Below are 26,683 nucleotides of genomic sequence, written 5' to 3'. Positions count from 1 at the left end.
GGAGTCCATTTCACTGTGCTGGACATGCCTAATTCTACAGAGACTCCCTCCCGCTGGGCCTCCCCCAATCCACTAACATCCACTGGAGGGAACCGTGTGAAACCTCACTAATAAATCCATATCGCCCGTTCTTTTTTCTGCATAAGTGGGGGACCTGCCCCTAGACACTGGTCACCCTTTGAGCATGATAATGTAATACACTGAGTTCTTAACAGAAATGGTAACAGGTTTTTCAGTATACTTCCTGTACCATTCCACAGACACAAAACTGAGCTCTAAAACCCGTCCATTAAAGGAAGCCCCTGAGTTTAGGAAAAGAAAATCCTACCTCAGCTCTGACTGGTGCTAATTATATAATAATGTCCAATCACAGACACTTAACCATGCTTAAGACTTTAAATTTTAGATAACCTACAGCAGAACTTACATGGTAACCAAGACTAACCCAGAGAGAGAAAGAAAAGAAATACAGGTGTGAGGACATACACAAGTTTTCTTTTCACATTTCGTGTTCCATTATGGGAGAATAGCATCGTCTTGCAATTTTAATGTGACGTCCCAGACCATAATATCCAAATACAACATTTATGCAGTAATCTCCAAAATGAAATATTCATGGGGTGGGAGACTGGTTGCTATATTTACTGCATTTGAAAAGTGATAAGCTGCAAATTCATTCTTTGGTTAATTATGAGTCAACAGAGACAAACAATCCCCCAGCTCTCAGTTCCAGGGTTGAGAGGGGGTCTGGACTAGGGAGGAGGTGGCCCGAGGCCCAGAGTCTGGGTTTCTAGCAAGGGAAAGGAATCAGCTGCTTGGGCAGGGATCTGCATTTTGTTTTCTGCCCTGGGCATTTGCCATCGCTTGCAAAGGGAATGGCTGGAAATCAAGGTAACTCGGCCAACAGCTGGGTGTGGCTGTTCACAAATGTCGGTCAGCAGCCAAGGATGCGTGGTGCTGTCACCTGAGGGGTGGCGTGCAGACTGGGCCCGATATACAGAGGGTGACCAATGACACTCCCCTCTCTCTAGTTTCATCTCCAGATGACTTGCTTATGTGGGGGCAACAGGGGCAACAGGTGGAATGAGAGAAGAGACGCGGAGGGCATCTGGGTACTAAGGCTGTCTCTGCTTTCACAGGTGGTGAGCTGTGGGGTTGCCTGGGCTCTCTGAATGCCAGTTTGCTCATCTATAGGATCAGCTCCATCACAGCTGTGCTGACAACCCCCTGAATCAGCTGTGAAGGTGTAACAGGTGAGGTTGACGAAGGTTCTTGCTAAGTGTTCAGGAAGCACCGTTCATCCTAGCCATGGACCGACCCAGGTGTCAGTCCCTTCTTACAAAGCGGCAGCACCTTCCACAATCCCTCATGTTCCTGACCATCCTTTTGTGCTTTGCTTTTCTTCATAGCATTTAAAACTTTGCATTACCATATACAAGGTATTTATTTAGTTTACTGTCTCCTTACTGGATGTAAGCCCAAGAGGGCAGAGGGTTTTTGTTTTTTGGTTTTTTTTTTTTCGGCTTATTTTTGTTCATGGCTGTATCCTTAGTACCTATAATAGTACCTCGCATACAGCTGGTGCTCAATAAATATTTACCGAGCCAATGAATAAAAGGAAGAGTAACAGCTAACAGCCATACCGGTTGTTCAATCAGGAAGTAGCAGCCCTTAGTTAACCAGGTATCTGATTCTTCTAATATACACTCGACAGACGAAGGAACTGAATCACAAGAAGGTAAAGTGCATTCTCTAAAGTCACACAGCTAGTGGTCCTGGACTCGAAACCAGGTCTGGATGAATCCCATGCAAGCTCTTAACTACTCTGTGTTCTTCTTCTGTCCTGATTTGTCAGGGTCCTTGCAAAAGGATCCAAACAGAGGATCTGAGAACTTCTACCTCAAAAAGACACTGTGCAGAAATCTGAAATCCGAGAGAAAAGGACTCATTGTTGGTCTTGGAAGAGCCAGACCTCACAAGAACTTCTGTCTTCAGAACAGACTACTTAAGGGCAAACACGGAATCACCTGCCTTCGGTTTTACCTCCTAGGATTTCAGGGATGGGCGGTTTGCCTTCCAGAGACTTTCTCTATTGGCACAACATGGAACAAAGTCATAACTAAATATGGTTCTACTGAAATGTCACAGGGACCAAGCTCTACTCAGTTGAGCATCAAAGAAAATTGGAGGGAAGGGGACAGGGGTCCTGATTCTCATCCGTGTGTGGAAAGGTCAGTTAAGAAAGCTGCTGTAGCCTTTGAAACTGATCTCAGAAAAGGCAGACAATGAAGTCTCTCAATTCAGTTAATTCCCTGGCTACAGTCTCGGCATATTCATTGAGTGTGGAATTATTCCAGAACTGTCTTGTCCTATAATGAGTTCAAAAAGGGAGAACTCTGCCCTTCAGATTTTACAGCATGTTTGAGTAAGAAGGAATCTTAGCAATCAGCTAATATAATTAACTCTATAGATTGAAAAAAAAAAACGCACTGAGAGGATGTATGATTCAAAGTCATCCAAAGTCACATAGCCTAGGAATAAAATCTCCCCTTCTTCTCTTTCCTGTCCAGTGATCTGTCACTGAATCCAGATTACTCCCTTTAGCATAAGTACAACCTAAGCATTTCAGTTAAAAAATGAAGTCATGGAACAAAGCATGAAAACCCACAGCGCTCCATAAATGTTCACCAAGATGCTTAATATTTTTCCTTCATCAAGCTACAAACTTAAAATTTCCATCTTTCCTGTTCTCTCTCCTGCAATTTGGTAGACAGGCATGAGTAGGGCACCTCCAGAGCTAAGAAGACACCTCTAGGTCCTGAAAAGCGACGATGCTTCAGCACCAAGGACAGAAGCTCAAAGCCTCCTGATGAATTTCATCTCATGAGATTTTGAAGATTTATTTATTTTTATTTGGGGCGGGGCAGAGGGAGAGAATCTCAAGCAGACACCCCACTGAGCATGGAGCGTGATGTGGGGCTTGGTCCCATGACCCTGAGATCGTGACCTGAGCCGAAACCAAGAATTGGATGCCCAAACAACTGAGCCACGCAAGCACCCCATCCTGAGATTATTTTAGTAAACAATGCCCATGGTTGTGGTGGTAGAAGTGACAAGCGTCAGGCCCATCTTTCCAATTCCGTCCAAGCAGCATTAATATATCATCTTCCCATGCTACGAGTCAGCAAGGATCCAGCTCACTGGGACCTAGTCGGCAGCTCCACAGAGGCCCTGTTGGGCATTTTCTCTCAGGCCCAGGGTGGGTTGTTGCCCCTTCCTGACCTGAGTTGGAGTCAACTGTCTTGCCTCTACTGTGCAGTATCTGGAAGAACAAGGGGGCCTGGGGTATTCACTCACTCGGCAACTCTAGGTAGCATCTTGGATACTCTCGGTCTACGTGCTGAGAATATGGCGGTGAATAAGATGGACATCATCCCTGCCCTTCTTCCCCCTTCCAGGGGGATAAAATACAGAAATAATAACACCCACCATTTATTGAGTACTTGCCACTTTCTAGACTCTGTTCCTCACGCTTAATACATATTCTCTCATTTAGTCTTCACCACAACCCTATGAGGGTTCATTTTACAAATGAAGGAACAGAGACACTAAGTAATTTCCCCAAGGCCATACAGCTGGTTAGGGACAAGGGTGTGATTCTAACCCTAGCTGTCAGGCTCTGGATTCCACACTCTCAGCCACCCAGCTATAATCCTGCTCTAATAACTAAGTAAGTAGACACAAAGAACCACAAAACACATTAACATATAATTAGGTGTGTGCGATAAGTGTTCTACAGAAGAACTCAGAGGCAGGGACAGAAAAGAAAGAGGGACATCATTAGTGAAGATTGTTGGGGAAGGCTTCACTGAGGAGGTGGCATTTAAGCTTCCTGTGAAGGGTCGGAAGGAAATTGGTCATCTAAGGAGCTGTGGGGAAGAGTTTTCTAAGGGACAGGTAGAGCGTGTGCAAGAGCCCAATGAATGGAAAGACGCCAAGGTGCCTGGAGTGAGGCTGCAGGGACATGGTCAGCTCTGCCGACACACTCCAGTAGGCCAACCACAGGCGAGGCTGACTCTGACCTCATTGCTGGAGGGAATGTATCATCTACCAGGACATGGTGGAAAGCTCCGCAATGAACATTCTGAGGGAATGAGTGTAGTACAGTGACTAGGAGTGCAGACGCAAGGGCTAGACTTCCTGGGTTCTGGTCTGCTTCCCCACTGATGAGCTGGGTGTTGTTTAACCTACCTTGCCTCAGTGTCCCCATCTGGAAAATGGGCCCTAATAGGACTGCATTTACATTATGGGCTGGTTTTGAGACTTGAAAGAAGTCATCTCTGTAAAGCATTTAGGACAGTCCCTGGCCCCCAGGAAACTCTTCCCATGTGACTCTCACTACTGCCTTGTGTGAAGAAAGCGGACTTGGGTTTGATCTCCAAGGGTGGGGGAGGGGAAAGAAGTGAGAAGAGATGTAGAGTCAGAGGCCCAGATCCTGGGACCTAGACTTGACTTGGTGGCCCATGGTCTTTGTGGTGCCTGGGGCCCCAAATCAGCTTGTACTTCCAAGAATCTAAAGGTCCACTGAGGGCTAACTGGTATGCCACAATTTTTCACACATTTTTAAAAAACAATGTTTACTGCCTTTGGTTCTGTTTATAAACGTAATGCACGTTTCCATCATAGAAGACTTGGAATAGAAAAAGCAAAGAAAAAAGTAAAAATCAAACTCTACCTCTCAGAGATGACACCATCAACACACTTTTCTTCTAGTCTTTTGTCCATCTTGGATGTGTATTGTTTTGGAAAAAAGAAAAGTTCCCAAGCTGACCTCAAAACCCACGTGGAAGCCAAGAAAGGAGATGCGTCCACAGCTTTGTGTGGGTGCTGGTGCGATGCTAAGCTTTATTTTGACGTGGCTGCTATAACTGGATTAAATAAAGTGAACATGCAAACAGTGATAAACTCACTGGCTGGGTTGAAGAAAAGTGAAAGGGAAATGCAATCTGCTCTCCTCATTGGAAATGAGGTATTAATTATCTCCTTGCATCAATCATAGCGCTACAAGATAGCTGGGGAGAGAGCCCATCTCTTGATAAGCACGTTGGCACCAAAGGGCCTCCTGAGAGCAGATTTGCTTGGAGGAGGTTCCTGGCCAGGCTCTCAATGGATTTGCCAACTTTTGGCTAAACAGTTGCCTGTTTATATATCAAGGGACGTTTGGGTTTGAAGATTAGTTCAGTGTCAGAGAGAAGGAGCTGCTGAAGCTGCTTAGCTGCCATTCTGGTGCCCAATGGGGGGGTGCTGCTTAAAACAGGTGGGGTACGGACCTGAGAATAGGAAGAAACTGACCGATGTCACTTCTGACCTGGGGGCTAGGACCCCTCCTAGTTTCCTAGGGGTCTAGCCTTCTTACATTTCAAATGCTAATTGTTTCTGTAAGAATTGTAGAAAGTGTTCCAAATGTTAATCATTTGTATTCCATTTTCATGACTTTTCTCCATCATCATCATGACCACCGTCCTTACCAAGTTAATATGCACAACTAACTGTTCCAAGAGTTTATCCCTATAGTCAACCCATTTAATTCTTTTAATGACTCTCGCGAGGCTGGTCTTATTAGCATCATTCTCATTTTCCAGATGAGGAAACGGACATACAGGTGATTGATGTAACTCAGTCAAGGTCACATGCCTAGAGTCCAAGCCTGGATTCTTACCTGCTATGCCAGGTGCTTTATGTAACACGTACAGGAAAGCTCCCTTATTATTTTTCTCTAAATCAGCTTAAAATAGCTTCAACTATTTTTTTTTAAACTTAGTCTTATTCTAAGCATAATAGCCATGAAAATCATGAAATCAATTATATGTTTGTTGATACACTTACAATCAATACCTAACTTTCCCTGTATGCTTGTGAATGAGCTACCCGAAACCATCTCGCATACCACTGCTGGATCATGAACACACGTTGGGATATGCTGACCCTGCAAAGCAGGGAAAGGACCTAATCTTCCCTCTCCAAATCATTGAAAAAACGCTTCTGCTTAAAGTTAGAATTTTGCTCTTTCATCTGTATCCCTCCCAAGGACCTAAAACTGCAGGTCCTCTCAGATGCAGTCACGAATCGTGGTGTGACCAAAAAAAAAAAAAAAAAAAAAAACCAAACAAAAAAATAAACCAAAAAAAACAAAAAACAAAAAATAACCACCCAGGTCTTTAAAGTCAGAGTGAACCAGGTTCCAATCCCAGCCCTGCTGCCCAGTGGCCGTGGAACCTTGGGCCCACGAAAACAACTCTCCACGCTTCGGTTGTACTCATCTCTAAGAGGGGGCAGCACCTGCCAAATGAGGTTGGAATGAGACAACACAGTGGACAGTGCCTGGCTTGGGGCCTTCCCGGGGTCGGTGAGGACACTTGGTCCTCCACAATCCCGACCTCCCTGTTCCGATGTTATAAAGATGAGGAAACAGAGGCGGCATTTCAACACAGGGGCCGAGCCTCCAGCGGGCAGGTGCTTAGCCCCGCACCCCACTGCGTCCCTGGGCTCAGCATGGGGACCCTGGGGATCTCGGATCAGGCGGAGAGCTCAGATGGACCGAGGCAGGAAAAGTCCCAGAGCAAATCCTATTCAGGCTGATGGAAAGGATTTTCCCTTTTGTCCCCTGTCAGGGGCTCCCCCACACCCAGGCTGCAGACATTTGGGAAATGTCTCGCAGGGCCCTGGGGCAGAAGCAGCCAGGAGTTCTGGGGGACGTCTGCTAGGACCTGCCCACTGAGACTCACAGTGGACTTTAGGGCACCTGCTTCTGCTCGCCCTGCAGAGGCTCCCTGGGAAAACGGTAAACTGTGCTGCCCGGCTTTTGCTGTATCTGCTTACTTTAATTTTTGGAGGAAAGCAAGGAGAAACGGTGAACACAACACTCCCCTTCATTTAATTACAGGAACAGTCAGGACCAATTTGGCAGCTATTAAAATATTAGTTTGCCTTTATGCCATCTCTTTGCAGCTGGAGCTGGGAATCCAAATTGGCTGCCAAGGGCTGGAGATGGGGACAGAAGGTCAACACTGCTATTAGGAACCATGTGGAATTAAAAACCGAGGCAACCCGTGGCCTATTTTGTGTCTCACTGCGTGCTCTGGCCTCCCCACATCATTTGATCTTTCAAACTCTGTTTTTCTCTCAATGTCTTTTACAAGGGTGGGTCCAGGAGCAGAGAGCGTCAGAACGGGAAGGGCCTTGGGAGACCATCTTGTTCATCCCCTTTGTTTTTCCAAGGGAGGACATGAAGCCCAGAGAAGCAGAGTGGCTGCCTCAAGGCCGCCCAGCGTATGGGAGGAAGGCAGGCCCAGAGCACAGACAGGCTGCATCACGCAGGGGTCATGAGCTTGGGCTCTGGGGACACTCCCCCCGCCCAGGTTTGAGTCCTAGCCCTGTCCTGTGTGGGCTTAAGCGAGTTACTTAACGTCTCTGTTTCCTCATCTGTAAAACGAGGCTAGTAAGTTGCAAAGGGTCGCCATCTGAAGCCAGAAAAATCAAACCAACACAAAGGAAACGAGAACTAACAGAAGGTAAGGAGGTAGTCAGAAAGTACAAATGTCCAGTTGTAAAATAACTCTGTCCCGGGGACGTGACATGCAGTCAGTAATACTGTATTGTATATATGAAAGCGGCTAAGAGAGTAGATCTGAGATATTCTCATCACAAGGAAAAAATGTAACTCTGCGCACTGGCGGATGGTAACGAGACTTATGGTGATTATTTTGCAATATATGCAAATAACGAATGGTTATGTCTTCCACCTGGAGCTAATCTAATGTTATGTCAATTACACCCCAATTAAAAAAGACAAAGATTCTTGCTATTGAACTACTTGGCTATTTGATGTGTTTATTTTTCCTTAACCCGCTCCAGGAATAATAGTAAATAATTCAAAAGCAAAAAAAAACAAAAAACAAAACAAAACAAAAAAACAAAACCCACACACAAAAGGAAAAGACAAGAACTAACGGAGTCTGGGCTTGATGATATCATCTGAACTGCCTGATTCAGCCCTATCCGAAGTCGGACACCAATGTTCTCCTTCCATTAACTTCCTTTACTCGCTTAGCCTAGTTTCAGCTGGGTTTCTGTCATCTGCCACCAAGCGTCCTTTGTAACACACCACCCGTGCCGGGACTGGAGCTAAGCCATGGCCGCTCTGTGCCCTGTGGAGGGGATGACAGAGGATGCGCCGTGGCTAGGCTGGCTCATGCAGCAGGTGAGGCCCCAGCTGACGGGGGGGGGGGGGGGGGCAGATGATGGCTCATTTTACTATGAAATGAATATTCAGTTGCTGCCCTTCATTCATCTTAGTGAGAGAAAACCAGCCAAGGGCTCATTCATGGGTAGTGGAACTTGTGAGCTTTTCTGTTCAGAGAGCCCTGGGTTTTAGGGTTTTGGGAGGAGGTGTGAGCCACATCTTAGCCTGAACCTTCATCTTATCCTGTGCCATTTGGGTACTACCTGTTGACTACTGGTGCATATCAGCTAGACAGGATGTACCCACACATCCAGACGCTCAACTTTGGCCCAAACACCAACTATCTATTTCTTCCAGCAGCAATATTTTCGTCCTCTGCTTATCATGGCCATGGCATCACCATCATCCTCCTCACCATCATCACATAGGGCCTTTACTATATGCTGGATGCTTTATATGCAGCATCCATTGAATCCTCTCAACCCTGTGGGTGTAGGTCTATTCATATCTCCATCATACAGGTAAGCGAACAGGCTCAGAGAGGTTAAGTCATCCGTCTAATTCAACACAGCTAGGACATGACAGAGCAGGACTCTAATCCAGGAGGTACAACCTCAAAGCCCGTGATTTTAACCTCTGTGCTATCCCTGGTCCCAAGCCCAGGGCCTAGAAATAGTGGAGGGAGAATAAATACTGACTAGGCTGGCATAATTATACTAGGGCGGATGTAATTCAGACCCAGGTCTATCAAGTTACGGTGGGCTCCTTTCTTGGGATGCGACTTTGCACCAAATGTGTTATTACAAGGATACCTGGAGGGGAGGGGAAGAAGTGTCTTCATTCTCTACCTGAGGGCCTAGACACCACCAGTTTTGATAACGAACACCTGCATGGAATCTTGTTCAGCTCAGCCTTGCTCCACCTGGGCTTTGGGGCCAGAGAACTGGGTTCAAATTCTAGCACTTACCAGTTGTGTAACCTTGGAAAATCATTTGGACTCCCAAAGACCCCCTTGCTTCTCCTGACAGATGGGGATAATAATTCTTATTTTGCACTGAATGGCTCTAAGGAGATCCTGCAGGAAAAGGGTCAGCGGAGTGGGGCACTTATTAGGAACACAACGCCCAGGGGCTATAATTCTTCCATGTCTGCCCCAGGCCTCTCTACCCTTTGTGGCTGGAACATGCTCATCTGGGCTGATTTACAGAGCATCCTCAAGTCGGGGCCGGCGGGGGGCGGGCTCCTTCTAAACGTAAAAAAAAAAAAAAAAAAAAAATGCAGGCTGCCAGTAGGATAGGAACAATCTTTCAAGAGCTGGATGAAATCAGAGTTAGAATTTTGGAAATGACACAACGAAGGATTCTGGGTTTACATCTGGAAAGCTCGGGAGATGGAGCTCACTGCTTGCTTTTTGCCCCTCCCGTGCCCTGGGTAACTGGGTGAGCGGAGTTCCACAGCCAGCCAGAATGACGCCTCCGTCAGCCCTGGCAGAGAACACCCGAAGCACAATTGCAAACGGAAAGGCCAGTGGGGGGCTAGGTAGGGAAGGGGGACAGGTGAGGCCCGCAGTGACCTGGAGGATGCAGGCTTCGTGTATGACCCGGGGGAGAGCCTCCAGTGAGAAAACTCAGGCCCAGAGTGAGTGGACAGCGGGGTCTTTTAAGAGGAGCTGAAATCTGAATGTGCCTGGGAAACATTGCTATTTTTACATGCGCTATTCATTTTCAAATGAAGCACTTGAATTAAAGCAAAACAAAACAAAACCAACTCGAGGCCCAAACAAAGCACAGGAAGGCGCTCAAATTATCCCATGTGCTGGCAGGTTATGGTCTGAGTTCAGCGCTAGGAAAAAACCTCCAGCACGTCAGAGTGATCCGGGGCTGGGTTTTTGTTACTGGTGTTTGAGCCTCAGGATGGTGAGGCCGGTCCTGTGATCTCCCCTACAGGGGGTGCTCGAGACTGAATCCCTTCTAGCTGATCTCTGGCCAGAGATGTAGATGTGGCTCAAAGCTGTTTGGCCTCACTCATTCTAGGTGAGTGAGGTGCAATGGATTCAGATTGCGCTTCTGGTGCCTCGAACCCCTGCCCATGTCTTGGGCGGCAAGAGTGAGGCCCTGGCGTGGGCACGGGCTAGAAGTCAGGATATTTGAGCTCAACTCCATGCCGGCGAGAGACTCTTTCTCCCTCTGAAGTAAATTCCATGAGAACGAGGATTTTTGTCGTGTTCACCTCTAGAAGGGTGCCTGGCATGTGTCTGGCATGGGGCAAATATTTGCTGAATGACTGCCTGACCAGGGATGGCCCCACGTCACTGACCCGATGAACTGAGGCCATCACTTCAACTATGGGCCTCAGTCTTCCCACCAATAAAGTGGGGATTAGCCACGGCTGCCCTACTTACCTCAAAGGGTTGCGTAATGAGATAAACAGACTCAGGAAAGTGCTCGGAAAAAAGGTGTAAAGAGCTATCACGCGAGGAGACGCATTTACTATTATTCCTGCTTGGTTAACGTGAGAGACCAATTCAGATCTTATGTGAAAGGGGCAGAGGTCCATGTGAGCCGTGCCTTTCTCCCACTATCTACTTTCTCTGGCTGCATCAAACCAGTCTGGAAGGAAGCCCCAAATGATCACTTGGATTTTCATTTCCATCTTGCACAAGGGTGGGGGGTGATAGGATGTACTACCTTGCATTGTCCCGGCCGTGTGACTTCAGGAAATTCATATCTCGGTATCGGGAGAGAAATGCCACCAGCTGGTCATTTGTCCTATGGAAACAAACCAAGAGGAAGGTCAGAGTCCTCCAGAGACCATGGACTTACCATCCTAGTTAAAAAGGACTATTAGTGTGTGTGTGTATCCTACATGTTCCATAGTCTGTGAACTCTTTGAGGGTAAGCATGGTGCCCCAGCTGTTTTAGAATCTCTAGTGCCCACGTTCTGCATGGAGCACTGGGTGTTATATGCAAACAATGAATCATGGAACACTACATCAAAAACTAATGATGTAATGTATAGTGATTAACATAACATAATAAAAAAAAAAAAGGCTATAGAGTCTCTAGTGCCCAGCACCGGGCTTGGCAAACATGAAGTCATCGGTGTGCAGCACAATGCCAGGTACTTAGCAACCTCAGGGCCTTTGCACCTGCTGTGCCTGGGAAATTCTGCCTTGTCTCTTTCCAGGTCTGGCTTGTTGTTACGTCATCTGGATCTCCTTCCAAATGTCACCTCTTCACAGAGGCCCTTTCTGGCCACCCAACCTAAAGTAGCATCTGCCTCCCCCGCCTTCACCTTTATCACATCCCTCTGTGTCCATTACCGAGTGTTAAATTTGCTGACATTATGATGTAAGCTCCATGAAGGCAGAGCCTCATGGGACTTGTTCCTCCCTGGCACCCAGTAGGAGCTACATTAGCTTGTTGCTGGATGAAGGAATACGAAGTTCTGGAAACCCACTGGGCTACCGACTGAGCGAGCTTTGAAAAATATGAAGCGTGAGCCAAACAGATGACGTCGTTCCCAGCATTGTTATCCCAAATTTATTGCCATCAATCTCGGAACCCGCAGTGTAGTCACAGCTAATCGGCTTGTGCATACAGCTGTGACAGTATTTTAAAAGGCAGTCACACGGGTCTCCATCTGCCCGAAATGCAGTCCTCTCTTCTACTGAATAAACCCAAATAGGTAAACGGTGCTGGATTTTTACTTCAGAAGGAAAGGGTTAACCACTGTTTCAAAGTGGGAGACAGGACGGAGGCGGCAGAAAGGAAGGCCGTCTTTGGGCACAGAATGGAGGCCACCGACCTTTGGGAGGCAGGTGGGTGCCTCAGAAAGCAATACCTGGGCTCTCGAAGCAGAAGGGTCTGGAGACAGATCTCAGCTCCACTCCTGACCCAGCTGTGTGTCCAAGGGTGAGTAACTGAAACTCGGGGCTTTGCGGGGCGGGGGGGGGGGGGCTTCTCTGAACTCCCCTGGCTCCCCAGCAGATAGCAGGCTCTCTGTGCCTACATAGCAAACGGATAACTGGGTGCACTGAAAGGGCATATAGTAGGTGCGCAATAAATGCAAGGTGCTCTCTCCTTCCGCCTCCCCACCGTCTGGTCTGAGCGGCCCCCACCCGGCACTCTTCCTTCATTTCCCTGCAACTCCCTACAGCCACCGCCAGCCCCTGTTCCGTGATTGGATGCCTCATGGTGACCACCTCAGAATTCCGGCGGAGGGGGCACCAAGCGGTTAAGAGGCGCTGCAGTGAAAACATCCTAGCCCTGAACTAAACCCCGACTCACGGCCAGCCCGTTCTAGCGGCGGCCGAGAAACCCCGTGTCTGCACGGAGGTCCATCCGCTACGCACGCAGCAAGCCAAGCCCCGCGGGTGCGCACAGGGGTGAATCCCAGGGATGCAGACAAAAGGCGAACCCCACGTGTCTGCAAAATGGTGCGTCTCCTGTGTGGACAACCGTGCCCGCACGCTGCAAGGGAAAGCCCATGCGCCTCCTACCAAGTTATGGGGCAGCTGTGGGCACAGGCCCTCTTGAAGTTGCCGGGAGAGGTGGGAATGAGATCAGCCCATACAAAAAAAAAAAAAGAAAAAAAGAAAGCAATGTCTCTTTCCAAACCTTAAGGAGGCCCATTCCCTCTCCGTGTCTTAGCAGTTCCTATTTACCAACCCCCTCGCCACTCTGCGACAGTTCATTATTGTCGTCCTGATGAATACGGGGACAAGTTAACCTCTGAATGGGTCCCTGGCAGCAGGAATAATAAATAGGGCCTCTCAGCGGCCTCAGGGGGAGGATTGGAGGGGCCGCGCCGGGGCTCCGGGGGCTCCCAGGGTCAGCGGCCGCAGCTCCATTTGGCAACCCCAGAAAGCGCCTTTCAGGGCCCTGAGCTGGGGCCATTTTCACATTTACTGCTTCACCGAGTCCCCATCTGACGGGGATGAATAGGCATTTAGCGAATTTACTTAGCGATGCTTCCACATGAAATCGTCTCAAAAGATGACATCTTGGGGGGGGGGGAGTGCCCAGGGAGGGGGCTGCGGATTCCAGGCCTGGAGCTGGGGGGGAAGGCTGCCTTTCAAAGCGAAGCGCTGTGTGCCTGGCTTGGCCGGACTGGCAGGGCGAGGGGACCCCTGCGTCCCCCTCCATGGGAGCCCCCAGCCCCCTCCCTCTCCTTCAGAGTAGAAGGCCTGATCAGCATGCCAGAGCCCATCTCCCCAGCCCTTCTTCAAGGGGACACGCAATTCGGCTGGGGCCCACGTTTTCCTATTGTTGCTTTTGGTGGCCTGTCTATAATTGCCTACATAATCTTTAGTTCTCCTTGGATAATGAAGAGTTTGCGACCTGCTGACATTTTACCCAGTTCCAGCCTCTCTCTCTCCCTCTCTCCCCACCACATCCACTTCTCACTCCTCCCTTCTGGTGGAGTCATTTGCCAAGTGGCTCCCACAGCTCGTCACCTGTGCCTGCCTCTACAATTTCCTTCCACCTTTCGTGGAATCATTAGAAGACACGTTTCTTCGTCCATGCCCATTCCTCGGATTCAGGATAGTGACTCTGGGCCCATCACTGGCAGCCTTCAGAGCCACTGGGATGTCTTTGCGGAAACATGCAAACAGGTAAAAGTTAAAATAAATGATTTAATAAGGAAGGGATTTATTTCAATAAATTTGCTGTCATATAAATACACTTATTGGAACCGTGTGAAAATCTCTGTTGGACTCAATCAACAAAAGAACCGATAAAAACAGCTCTCAAACCATGACCATTTATGAAATGCCCACCGTGCCCGAGACCCTGGGGCAGACTTTTGCCACATTTTATTGCATTTGAATATTCACAAAGCTAAGAGATGTGAGTTTCATTCCCATTTTGCAGATGGGCAACTGAGGCTCAGAGAAGCCACTGCTTAGTGATCAGAACCTGGTTCCAAATGTCAAAGCCCATCATGCCCCTCTCTACGAGACCACTTCCACAACTGAATGAGGGAATGAATGAATGAGTGAGGGAACGAATGAATGAAGGAGCTCCATCCCAGGTGGAAGTGCTCCCACGCCTCCCCATTCAGAGCCTGATCTTTGGATGAACAGCACTAGCCTGCTGCTATTAGAAATGCAGCATCTCAGGCTCCGCCCAAGACCTACTGAGTCAAAACTGGCTCTCTAACGAGATTCCCAGGGGATGAGCGTGCCCTTTAAAGTTTAAGAGGCGCTGCTTTTAGTGAGGCATGAATATGGTAGTTAATTCTCTTCCTCTTTCCTTCTTCATCTTCTCCCCAAGGCCTGTTCCTGAAAGTCCGGACTTGCAGCCAGTTACTTTCATCTCGGTAAGCCTCAGGTGTTGGGATTATTCAATAAAGTAATGCACGTAAGACCCGGGCAGTATCACCGGGCATACAGTAAGCCCTTGATAAATGTTAGCTGTTATTTCATGGTATTATTACCATCCTGAATATCAGAAGCTGAAGACATTTCAAGCTGGAGACAGGAGTATAATGACGCAACCAGATTTGAACTTGGAAAGCTTTCTGTGCGTAAAACCCAGGGGATGTCCCTGCAGAGCGTGGTTGGGGAAATGCCCCATAGAAGGGACTTGTCCCCATTCTTCCAGCTGGTGTCAGCGTTAGGATGGCTCCCAGAGGGCCACCTCAGCATCGTGTGTGTCTAAGATGCGTCGTGGCTCTGGGCATGAGGATGCATAGGACGAGGGGGCATGGTTCAGCTCAGGTCCTTCCAGGGCGCAGGGTGCGGAGGGGACGGGGCCGGCCCAGCCTCCGGTTGGAGAAAGCATGCACAGAACCAACTGAACTGCTCTACATCCCTCCTGCCCCCCACGCTGTGGTCCAGAACCCCCTGTCTGATATAGGATGCTGGGAAGAATCTGGCAGAGGCTCGAGAGTATCGCTAAGGCAAAAAGTGAAGCGTAAGAGTTTTTGTGAATGTCAGGATTCAGGACTTCCAACCCCCGATGCTGCCGGGTACGTGCATACCCCAGAGGGCCCCAGATCGAGCTCTCGTGGATGCAGTGCGTGGGCCACGTGAGGAGCAGACACGTGTACAAGTGACAGCGGACAGAGGACTGTGGCACTGGGCAAGCCAGGGGGGGTGTGTTTGGAGGCACCTGCCATCTAAGCGCAGGATATACTGAATTTCCCCAGCTTCTTCCCCCTAGCGTCTCATCTGCACAGTTGTCTTATAGGTACGTTCCATTTAAACAGTACTTTAGCTCTATCCTGGGCAACAATATTTGTGGTATCCGATGTACTTTTTCCCCAGTCTTAAATGTGGTAAAATACACAGAACATAAAATTTGCCATCTTAACCATTTTTAAGTGTACAGTTCAGGCGTATGAAGTACATTCATACTGTTCTGCAAGCATCACCACCATCTATCTCCGGAATGCTTTTCATCTTCTGAAACTCAATCTCCGAAACCTGGAAACAAGAGCTCCCCATGTCCCCACTGCTCCCAGCCCCTGGGAACCAGCATTCTACATCCCATCTCTGTGAACAAGTTCATAGAGGAGTCAAACTCCAGGAACCTCATGCAAGTGGGACCCATCCCGTATTTGTCTTTTTGTCATGTTCTCAAGGTACAATCCATGTCATAGCAAGTGTCAGAAATTTCCTTTTGAGGCTGAGTCATTCTGATATACGATTTATATGTTTTTTTCCAGTTTCACATGAGAAACAATAATGACTACGTGTCTGTGTACCTTCTAAAGCACCTGGGCCACCAGGGGCGTATGGAGGGTGGTCAACCATCCTGGTTGGGCGTCCAGGACACAGATGTTTTAGTTTTAAAATCAGATGGCCCTGGGAAAACCAACCTGAGCTGGTGGCATCTGGGTCTGTGGGACCACAGGAGAAATGTCATACTCTATCCTGTTTTTTAAAATTTTTTAAAAGATTTAAAAAAAAATTATTTGACAGAGAGCTAGTGAGAGCGCAGCATAAGCAGTGGGAGAGGGAGAAGCAGACCCGCTGCTGAGCAGGGAGCCCGATGCAGGGCTCGATCCCAGGACCTCAGGATCATGACCTGAGCTGAAGGCAGATGCTTAACGACTGAGCCACCCAGACGTCCCATACTACGTGCTTTTATGAGGAGCCCAAGAGTACAGAAAACCAGGAGGGGTGGGGAAGGCCAAATGTAACCCTTTCCTATGCTTCTAAACTTAGCGTTCCCCAGCTTTGTCCACAGCAAGACAGAGAGGAGCAAGAACGAGAGTAACAAGAGCATCTAACACTCGAGGGCCTACAATGGGGGCTCCTCTCCTCAGCACTCTGCATGTTAACCCACTCAGTCCTCGTGACAACCCTATGAAGCAGATGCTCTACTACTCACATTCATTTTTATTCCATAAATGGGAACGTGTATGTCCATGGCTTTTTCATGCACTGATCTATCCCGTGCGTCTGTCTAATCAGCACATACAAGTAGACTTCATCCTTCTAACGGCTACACGGAATCCTACGGAATGGACACAGACAATCCCCTAGTGATGGATATTTAGGGTGTTTGCACCCCCCCACTTACAGATACTATGCCTATGAGCCTCGCATCCTTGCACATTTATCTTTCCATATTTGAGTAGGATAGATTTCTGTAGGATTAAACTCCCAGATGTGGAAGTGTTTATGCAAAAGGCACTTGTCAGTCTCTCTCTGCTTTTAGGAAGACATACTGCACAGACTGAGGCTACTCCCAGAGTCAAGGGTGGGGCTCGCAGCCCTGCCCCGGCTGGCTCCCAGGGGTATGGGGAGGGAGAAGGAAATTGCAAAGTGATGGGGAGGCGGCTGTCCTGGGGAGGCCGGTGGGCTTCTTGGGCAGGCTGGCCAGGCCTGGCAGGGCCCTTCTGGCTTCCCTACGGTAACAACAACCAGTGGGACGCAAATGAGCCTCTGTCAAGCAGCAAGGAGTGTGTGTGTGTGTGTGTGTGTGGGGGGGGTTGCCCAGAACTATCCAGTGCCCAGGGCAGCTGCTGCAGCTGGTGCCCATCTGTCTGTTAATAGCACGGGGATTTTCAACGCGGGCACCTTGGACAGCACTCTTCAGGGCCTGGTTATAGTTGTGAGATGAGCAGGCATTGGGTCTCATTCTGTTCTGTTCCTCCAGGACCTGATACGTGGTGGGTGTTCAGCAAAGACTCACTGGCATGCTTAACACATATCCAAGCGGACCACTGGTGTGCAGGGCGTGTGGGTGCAGGGCCCAGCACAGTGCCTGCCCTGCGGGACGGGCTCCATCATTCCCTTGTCTATCCGTGCTTTGCCCACGTCCTTTCCTCTCTACCAGAAATGCTCCTCCCTGTATCTTTGAACTGGGGGGGGATGTGGGGCCATGAAGCCCAGGGCAGGAGAAGACACTTAGTAACAATCACAGGAACCTTGCCCGAGTTGCCTAAAAAGGGTTAAGTGCCCCTCCCGCTTTCATCCAACAACTGCCCCATCAAGTTGATGCATGAATAAAGTGGGACACAAAGAGATTTAAGGGCTTGGCAACGTCTTGTCGGGGAGGTGGAGTGCGGACTCAGACCTGGGCACTCCAGGCCCACAGCCCGGGCTCTGCCATCCTGCTCTCCTCATGGCCCATCAGCTTTAGGAGTCCGCTCCGTTTCTTTAGAATGAGAGCCACAAAACAAGCGCTGGAAATGACAGCCACTTTCTGAGGCCTCCTACTTCCTTTCGAGGGGACAGTCCTTGAACACGGGCTGCACATCAGGAGGTGACGCAGACAAAGCGTCCTGTCCTGGGCCTGGGGACTGTCTGCTCTGCTCGTCTAAAATCTGAGCCCTGGCCACTGGATTTCCTCTTGCCCCATTCCAGCTCACAAATGGATTCACACCCATTTTTCCATGTGGCTTATTTCTTTTTGGGTGTGTGTGTTGGGGGGCTGTAGGGGGAGACCCTGCCATTGCTCCGCTGGCCACCCTCCAAGCAGGTTATGCTTGGACCTTATGGAAGTCTTCTTGTCTCCTAGCACATCTCTCTGGAAGGCCAGAATTCCAGAACAAGAAAGGTCAAGTTCACGGTTCTCTGAAGAAGAGTCAAGAGCAAAAAAAGCTTCGGAGACAAGAGAAGGGGAGTCCCTGATTTGAATACAGCCAAAGCTTAGAGCGAGACCAGTTTTCTTGAGATACAGGAGAAAATGTATGGAAAAAGCTAGATCCTGTAGTTCTCCCTGGACCCCATGGACAAAATTACAGCCACAGTTGGGCACCCAAGGAGAAGTGATCTGGATAAAATGCTGCCCCAGCTTTCGGATTCCACTCTAAGCCATCCTCTGGAAAGCAGTCACAGGATCTTTCTAGAACATAAGTCTGATCATATCTCCCATTTAATACCCTTCAGTGGCTCTTCATCGCATGCAGGACAACGTCCTAACTCCTTAGCAAGGTGTACAAAGTGGTTTGCGAGCTGGCTTGCCTGCCCAGTCTTTGAGGTTATTTGAAGTTCTCCAAATGTTCTGTGCTTCCTCATAACTGTGACCTGGAAAACTCCAAAACTTTGCTCTCCCAGAAACATGGTTTCTTACCTCTCTGATAGGGCAGGTGCCAGCTACCTGAAACAGCAGTGGATAAGGCAGTTATGATCCCTGTCCCCTAGAAGCACACGAGATGGCGGGGAAGGCAGACAAATAGGTAGATTCTTGGGATATGGGGTGACGTGCCAGGTGAGCTAGAGCACTGAGCCTCCTGGAGACACCGGGGAGCCGCTTTTCTCCTCCACACAGGCAGGCAGGCAGGCAGGCAAAACTAGACAACCACCTGGCTAATAAAACTCAATCACTTTTGATTGGATTTATCTTTTTGTTACTGGCGAAAATGATGCAGAATTAAAACACGCTCATGGCGTTTGCGGGAACTGGCAAACCACTTCTCAAAGCCTCAACGCTTTCACAGAGCACTTGGAAGACACACATTTTTCATTTGGAACATACATAAGCCATTCTAAGAGGCAGGTTATCTGAAGCTCCATCAGCAGGAACCCTTAACATGTCAGCCCTTCCTGCAGACTGCTGTAATGGAAAGGTAACTGACAAGCATCAGCACCCGAGGCCATGCCCGATCCTGGGACACTGCTGCAATCATGAATGGGGACCTGCATTGCCATTCAGCCTTGTGTGTGTGAACGCGTGCGCGCGCGTGGAGTCTATCTGATTGTATTTTAATTTTCTGAAATCTGGTTGTCCTCAGATGCCACTAGACATCTCAAATGAGCAGAACATTTGGCTAACCAAATTCCGCATCCCCTTACAATGACTGATTACAGCCAGTTATTTGATTTGTTTTTTTTGGGGGGGGGGCAAGAGGAGGCCCGCTGTGAATGACAAAGATTGAATCTTAAAAGCAGAGGTGATGTAAGCGAGAAATCCACATCTTTGCTACAATGAGAGCTGCCTTCAGAGATTTCTCCCTGATCTTTGCCACTTTGTTTCTTTTTGATGTTGAGCAAGTTCCTGGAGCTGGCTGAGCCTTTGTTTTCTAATCTGCAAAATGGGGATAAAAATGGTATCTGAGCTCTGTGTTGCAGGAATGGCACCCACAGTGCCCGGCCTATGGCTGGTGCTCAGTATATGGAAGTGCTCAGCAGGAAGTTCCCATACCCGTTGCTTAGAAATGCCAGAGGAAAGGCATGCCCACCACCTGCCACACCTCCATCCTTTCATCCTACATGCCTGCGTGCCTAGCACTCCTCTAAGTTATGTATGTTCAAGTCCCTTGTCTGTAAGCTACCCCAGGACAGGAAACTTGTCTGATTCATCTCTATTTCCCCAGTGTCCAACACAGGCCTGAAACATAGTTCTAGCAGCTTGGTGCCTCGTTCTCTTTCCCAGTCCCCTTACTCATTTCTGAGTGGCTCATAGAAACTGCTGAGCCCGCGTGTGCTGCATTCCAGGAGGGCCTTTGTTCCCTATGATGGGGACTACCCTTCCTTTACCTTTGCCTATTCAGCTCCTGCTTGTCTTCATAAGAACTGGCCAAGTGTCAGTTCAACTGAACAGGCGGGAGTATAAATGGGCACTAAACTGAACTGAACCATATTGATAAGCTCATCTTTTCCTCTGTGTGTAAGGCTGAGAAGAGATTTTTTTTTTCACTATTCCATACTCCCCTGGGTTTGTGCAAAGGACGGCTTTGGCCTACAGTAATAATGTATCTATTCCAGTTTCACCAGATGGGTGTCCCTAATGCACCAACAATAAACGTATCGGTATGTGGAGTGGTTAAAGTAATGAGACCTGAGACCAGAAAGTTGTAGGTTCAAGTCCTGGTTCTACCACTTACTAGCTGTGTGGCCTCGGACAGGTGATTTCTGCCATTTGAAGCTCATTTTCCTCATCTTTAAAACTGAGGATGATAATGCCTACTTCATCGGGTTGCTGCAAGGATTAAATGAAGTGAGAGGATATTCATTGTTGCCTGCAACTGAAAAATCCAGGCTGATACGGATGCTGGATGCTGGTACTAGGAGCGGGATGATGAATGGTGGGCAGAGGAAAGCAACAGAGAGACTGGGCAACCTAGCCCACAGAATGCTAGAATAGTAGCTATTGTTCCTACTGCTGTCCTAATTATTTTTACTTCTCCCGGACTAGGTTCTATATTCTGCAGGGGGTAGGATGTTACAAAGATCTCCGTCCCCTAGAACTTCAGGGTCAGGTTGGTTCCAATTTTGGCCCCAGGGCGGGCCTGAGCTCAAAGGACAGCGGACTGTCGCCGATCACCTTGGGCAGCCTGCCAGGTTCACTAGCCTGTCTGGGCTGAAACAAGGTCAAAATGCATTGGAACGCAAAAGAGAAGCCACACACTCTGCTATGGAAAAACAAAGCCGTAGCCACCTCTGCAAACCTCAAGGGGACACAGAGTCTTGGCTCGAGAGACTAGAGGATGAGGACATACTGCATGTAGTATATTTTTTTCCCTGCAGATTCTAAGCCTGTTTATTTCAGAGGGTTGATGAGAAATTATACAAGACATCAGGCTGTTTAAACAGAGGACATAGGCTCTGAGGTAGTAATGTGTCAGTTCTTAGAGACAGAAAACTTGCGACATGTTCTAAAAGAGACTTTAGCCTATAGATCAGTGGTTCTCAAACTGTGCCTGGTGGCAGCACTAGCTTCCACTAACACAGTGGGACCTCAGGATGGCTCACTTGAGATTTCGCCAGAGAGGGGGCACCGTCACCTACTTTCCACACTGCGTCAAGTTTCAACTGGGAGTAAAAGGTTTAGTAGCTTAACAATAAAAGTTCAAACATGATGAAGGAAGATGACCAATTCAGATTCCAATTTTGCGGGGGTGGGGAGGGCAGAGGATAGCATAGGACCACCACTCTGTAGCGGGACAGGCTGAGCTCTGTGCTCACTAGACGGCCTGACCCTGGGCAGGAACACCCTCGTGGAACAGCCCTCTTGCCTTCTGAGCAATGGGCATCATGACGGAACACTTTCTGTAGAGCGGTCTTGAAGATAAAGAGAACGATGTTCAGCATGTCGGCTGAGCACTTAGCATAGGTGCGTGCTTAAGGTTTAGGGTAGGTATGAGCCGTCTCACCGTCGGGGCTGTGAATTACATATCCTTTCTCCTTCTCTCCCTCCCTCCCTTCCTCCATTTTCCTTCTGTACATTTTTGAGCAAATCCTAAGTGCCCCAAATTGTGTTGAGTTCAGACGTTAGACACAAATTCAGCTTTTTAAACCCCTGGAATCACTTTGAGTTGCATGGACCTGTTTCAACGGGGGTAACTTAAGCCCTGGTTTTATCTGACTATACATGAGCTCAGGCTTCCAGCTCCTTGGGTTAAGGTCATTCGTTAACAGGTATTCCTGAAGTATTTGCTCAGAGGTAATACCTTGCTCCTTCTCCCCTTGTCTTCCTATAGTCACTGATAGAGCGTTTCTTAAGAAAAAAAAAATTTAATGTCATCTGGGACTATTCTGAACACCCGCTCACATAGATGCTGCTACGAGTTCACTGATCACTGATAAAATATGTTCCAGTGCTGGTCCTTCAATATTTACAATATTTATTTGGATTGTAAAAGAGGATTATGTTGTAAATTATAAAACAGGATGCACGCCAGGTGGGAGCAGGTCTGTTTTGTTGACATCGCTATATCCTCATTCATTCAGCAAATATTAATGTTACCTACTACATGTCAGGTACTGTTCTAGATGCTGGAGGAACAGTGATGATTGAGAACCAAGTCCCTATGAGAATTGGTCCCTGGTGTCTCAAGGCATCCACTGTAGATCTTGGATTAGCTTCTCTCCTATGCATCACGAATGATACTAGTTATGAAGCATCCTTGCAGGAATTAAGGAAAGAGCCATTCTGATCATTTTCTGTGTTCTGAGGTTCTGATGAGGAACCCCAGTTCACAAAGGCTTGGCCAGCACAATATCTGGCATCTAACAGTTGCTTAATACCTACAGGGACAGATGTTGAATGGAATCCCGAAGTCTGTGCCAGGTTCCCGAAATGGAATTTACAAATGCATATATGGATCCCTTTCACACTAAGGCAGATACACCGGCAGGTACTTAAGTATCAGAGCCAAGTGAGTGACAGCCAGATGTGCCATGGTTCCGCATCAGGTGACCTGGTTTTGAAGCCTGCCATGTGATCTTGCAAGTCACTTCATCCCGAGCCTCAGTGTCCTTGTCTGAGTCGGGCAGAGAATCGATGAGATCATGTGTATGAAGGCTGAGCCCAGGGCCTGGTACACATAAAGTGCTTGACTATCCCAGAGCACTTGTTACTGATTCCCTCCAAGGGATGGACAAGGAGGGCCGGCTTCCCTCGGCAGCCCACACTGCAGCCCAGACTCAGCAGGGGCTTCCCCGGGTGGGCGGAAGCCAAGCCCTTGGGATGCTGACACGGCCCAAGAGCTTGAGAACAAAGCCAAGACCAACCTCTCTCTATGTTTGGTTCCCTTGCTGGCCCCCAAAGGGCTGAGGTTGGCCAAAAAAGGAAACCCTCAGAAGCCGGAATCCCTCTTTTCCTACTTTATCTTTTTATTCTTTCTTCCTTTTCTCTGTTAGACAGTTGAACCGCATACGTTATAAAGTCACCATAACACCCAGAGGAATTGAAAACGGGTGTTCAAACAAAATCTTCTATGTAAATATTCATAGCAGCACTATTCACAGTAGGCAAAAGGAGGAAACAATCCAAATGTCCACTGAGGGATGAATGGATAAACCAAATGTGGTATATCCATACAATGGAATATTATTCCGCCATAAAACAGAACGAGATATGGACACCTGCCACCATGTGGACGGACCTTGCAAACATTATGCTAAATGACACAAGACAGGCACAAAAGACTACGTATTACATGATTCCATTCCTGTGAATATCCGGGATAGGTAGATGCATGGACAATGGTGATTGCCAGGGCTTAGGGACAGGGCGGAAATAAAGAGCAACTGCGTATTGGCCTCGGAGTTTCCTTTGGGGATGATTTTTTTTTTTTTTTTTTTTTTAAGATTTTTTATTTATTTATTTGAGAGAGAATGAGAGAGAGCAAGCACATGAGAGGGGGAGGGTCAGAGGGAGAAGCAGACTCCCTGCCGAGCAGGGAGCCCGATGCGGGACTCAATCCCGGGACTCCAGGATCATGACCTGAGCCGAAGGCAGTCGCTTAACCAACTGAGCCACCCAGGCGCCCCCCTTTGGGGATGATTAAAACGTCTGGTGCTGGAGTAACGGCTGGCTGCACAACACTGTGAATGCACCAGAGGTCTGTCACTCATGGTGATTTCTATCAGTTGAACCCCAGTATCTCAAAAGGAAAAAGGGGTCATCATAACACAGCTACAATACCACCTGGGCTTGGGGTATCGTAAACATTTCATACACACTGTGCATTTATCCTCCCCACTTCTCTAGAAAGGTGAGCATTAGCTCCATTTTACAATGGACAAACTGAGCTTCCGCGAGCGTGGCTAGGTTATCCAGGCACACGGCTGCTGCTAGCTACTGAGGACAGACCTCATGTGCTCCAGGAACCTGAGACATATCCCCTCGCATCTGCCTTCCCGACAACCTCATGTGGTAGGTACTATTGTTATCAGCCACTTTGCACATGAGGAAGGACTGAGAAGTTACGTGACCTGTGCCGGCTGAGACAGAGGCAGGGCCGGGCACCGGGCCACCTGACCTCAGAGCCCCAGGGCTGCAGCACAGAGGCTTAGCCATGGAAACCGAGGGAAGGTGGACAGCACAGGGTCTACTTCCGGCCCTGTTCATGGAACATGGGGACAGCTTAGTTACCTGCCACACGACATCAAGAGATCACTTGGGGGGCGCCTGGGTGGCTCAGTTGGTTAAGCGTCTGCCTTTAGCTCGGGTCATGATCCCGGGGTCCTGGGATCGAGCCCCACATCGGGCTCCCTGCTCAGCAGGGAGCCTGCTTCTCTCTCTGCCTGCCACTCCCCCTGCTTGTGCACTCTCTCAAATATACAAATAAAACTTAAAAAAAAAAAAAAAGAGCTCACTTGGGATTCGGACCCTCTCCAGGCTGTCGGGAAGCCAGCAGGCAGCCGGACAAATGTGACGTGTCAACATCCCTTGGCCTGCTGGGCACCCCCCATGCCGCACCCCCCCAGGGCCCGTGCTGGCACCTCCAGTTAAGGGGAGAAGCGGCGGAGCCGACTTGAGGATTTATGAGAACCCACCACGGCTCATTGTTCTTCTGAAATTGACTCTCTGGTGCTTTGGAATGTTTTCCATTTTCATGGTGGGGAAATCTGAAAATGCCTCCAGCTGAGAGAAGTAAGTCAAGACAAAACCTCGCCACTGGTCTTCAGTCGAGGAACAAGCTCAGAGACGCTCTGAATACTTGTGCAAGTGGAGGACAAGGGACACGTGATCGGCGAGCCTTCCGCCACCCAGGGGTAAATGCCCGCGGGCTCGGCGGCCCAAGGGCGCTGCAGGGGACGGCCGCTGACCATTCGTTTGCTCCTTCAGTGCTCCCGGTGGGGAGGGCTTGCTGAGCTCCTACTTTGTGCCAGGCGCTGTGCCAGGCACTAGAGACACAGCCTCGGCAAAAGAGCTGTCACTTCTGCACTTGTGCAGCTGGCAACCTGGTCAACTGGCCAGGGTAGGTCAAACTACTGTCCCGATTTATTGAGCACCTGCTCTGCGTCCGGCGAGGCCCTTCAAATTCCGCAGCTTAATCCTCACCGTGAAGGCTGAGGCAGGCAAGCGTGATGCTTTCCGTGTTCCAGGTGAGAAGGCCGAGGTGTGCAAAGGATGAGCCACTTGCCCAAGGTTTCAGGGCTGGTACGTGGGATGGCTGGATTGGGACTCTGCTGAGTCCCCAAGCCCACACTTCTGATCCGTCTGCTACACTGCCTGATGGCCTAAGCCCCAAAACTCCTACCAAACAGAATGGAGAGGGGGTTTCTAGGTCCAGCTCCAGCTTACAACTGTAAGGCCCTTCTCACACCCTGTCCACATAAGCCTCTCTTCACTTGATGTACAGTCCATGTTCCCTCATGCCTCAGGGCCTTTGCATATGCAGCCCTCTCCACCTGGAACACTCGCCCCCCCCACCCCTCCCCCCATTGTTCATCCAGTTAATTCCTTCTCTCCTTTCCACTCTAGGCTCAGAGACACTTCTCCAGGGAAGCTTTCTCTGACTCCCTAGAAGGGAAATGGTTGTATGCATGGTGATTTCCTGTATATATGGATGTAAACTTCCTTCCTAATGGTGTCATAAAGACCCGATGATTTAATGGTCAAATCTGATGGCAGAAATGTTAACTACCCTATTGGTAGCTGCAACCCCAGATCCTTCCAAACGTCTGGTACACTGTAGGTTTCCACAAGTGTGTATTGACTGACTGACTGTAGGAATGAATGAGTCAATCAATTGTGAGGTCCTAAAGCTGTTATTTCATGAGAAGGCATTTCGTGGTCATCATCTTGGTTAAAAATTTCTCTTTCTCAATCGAAACTGCAACCCACGGCAGACTTACGAGACACATTACAGAAAGGAAGCCCAAACACCTCTAGGTGCGGAACCGGACCCACAAGATCAACCGGATTTCCGGAAGGCACCATAACTACACGTGCCTAGTCGCTCTGGGCAATCTCGGAGAATTAACGGGCACTGGGGCATTCATCAGCGACTTGCCAGGTCAGCCAAGGAAAGATAAACGAGCCTTGCGCTTTCTGGGGGAGCAAGAAGAGGGGTAAGCACTGAAATCAATGAGTCTCGGGATTCAACGTCATTAACCTTTTTGATTCAGATTGAGGAAGGTGGCGCAGCGTGAATTACAGTGCTAACGGGCACAAGGTATTTCTGACGGGTTTATACCGAGAAGGCTGGATGGTAAGAAGGTACGGTCTTCTCTGGCTGACAAATACTACGGGGGGGCGGGGCGGGCTGCTGGAGAGGCCTATGGTCATGGAGGACCCCTATGTGAAC

The 26,683-nt window shown here is 48.8% G+C and overlaps 1 protein-coding gene across 4 annotated transcripts in view; it reads right to left on the bottom strand.

Annotated features, from left to right (window-relative positions):
- XYLT1 (xylosyltransferase 1) overlaps nt 1–26,683 on the bottom strand; it is a 296,901-nt gene that overhangs the window by 34,418 nt on the left and 235,800 nt on the right. For all 4 annotated transcript variants that reach the window (XM_032392163.1, XM_032392164.1, XM_032392165.1 and 1 more), the window contains one exon: nt 10,930–11,010. In XM_032392163.1, the coding sequence (XP_032248054.1) occupies nt 10,930–11,010 (81 nt within the window). The remainder of the gene's footprint in view (nt 1–10,929; nt 11,011–26,683) is intronic.

Source organism: Phoca vitulina, unplaced genomic scaffold, assembly GCF_004348235.1.
Source record: "Phoca vitulina isolate PV1807 unplaced genomic scaffold, GSC_HSeal_1.0 scaffold66, whole genome shotgun sequence".
NCBI lineage: Eukaryota > Metazoa > Chordata > Mammalia > Carnivora > Phocidae > Phoca > Phoca vitulina.
This window is presented reverse-complemented; position numbering and strand designations above follow the sequence as displayed.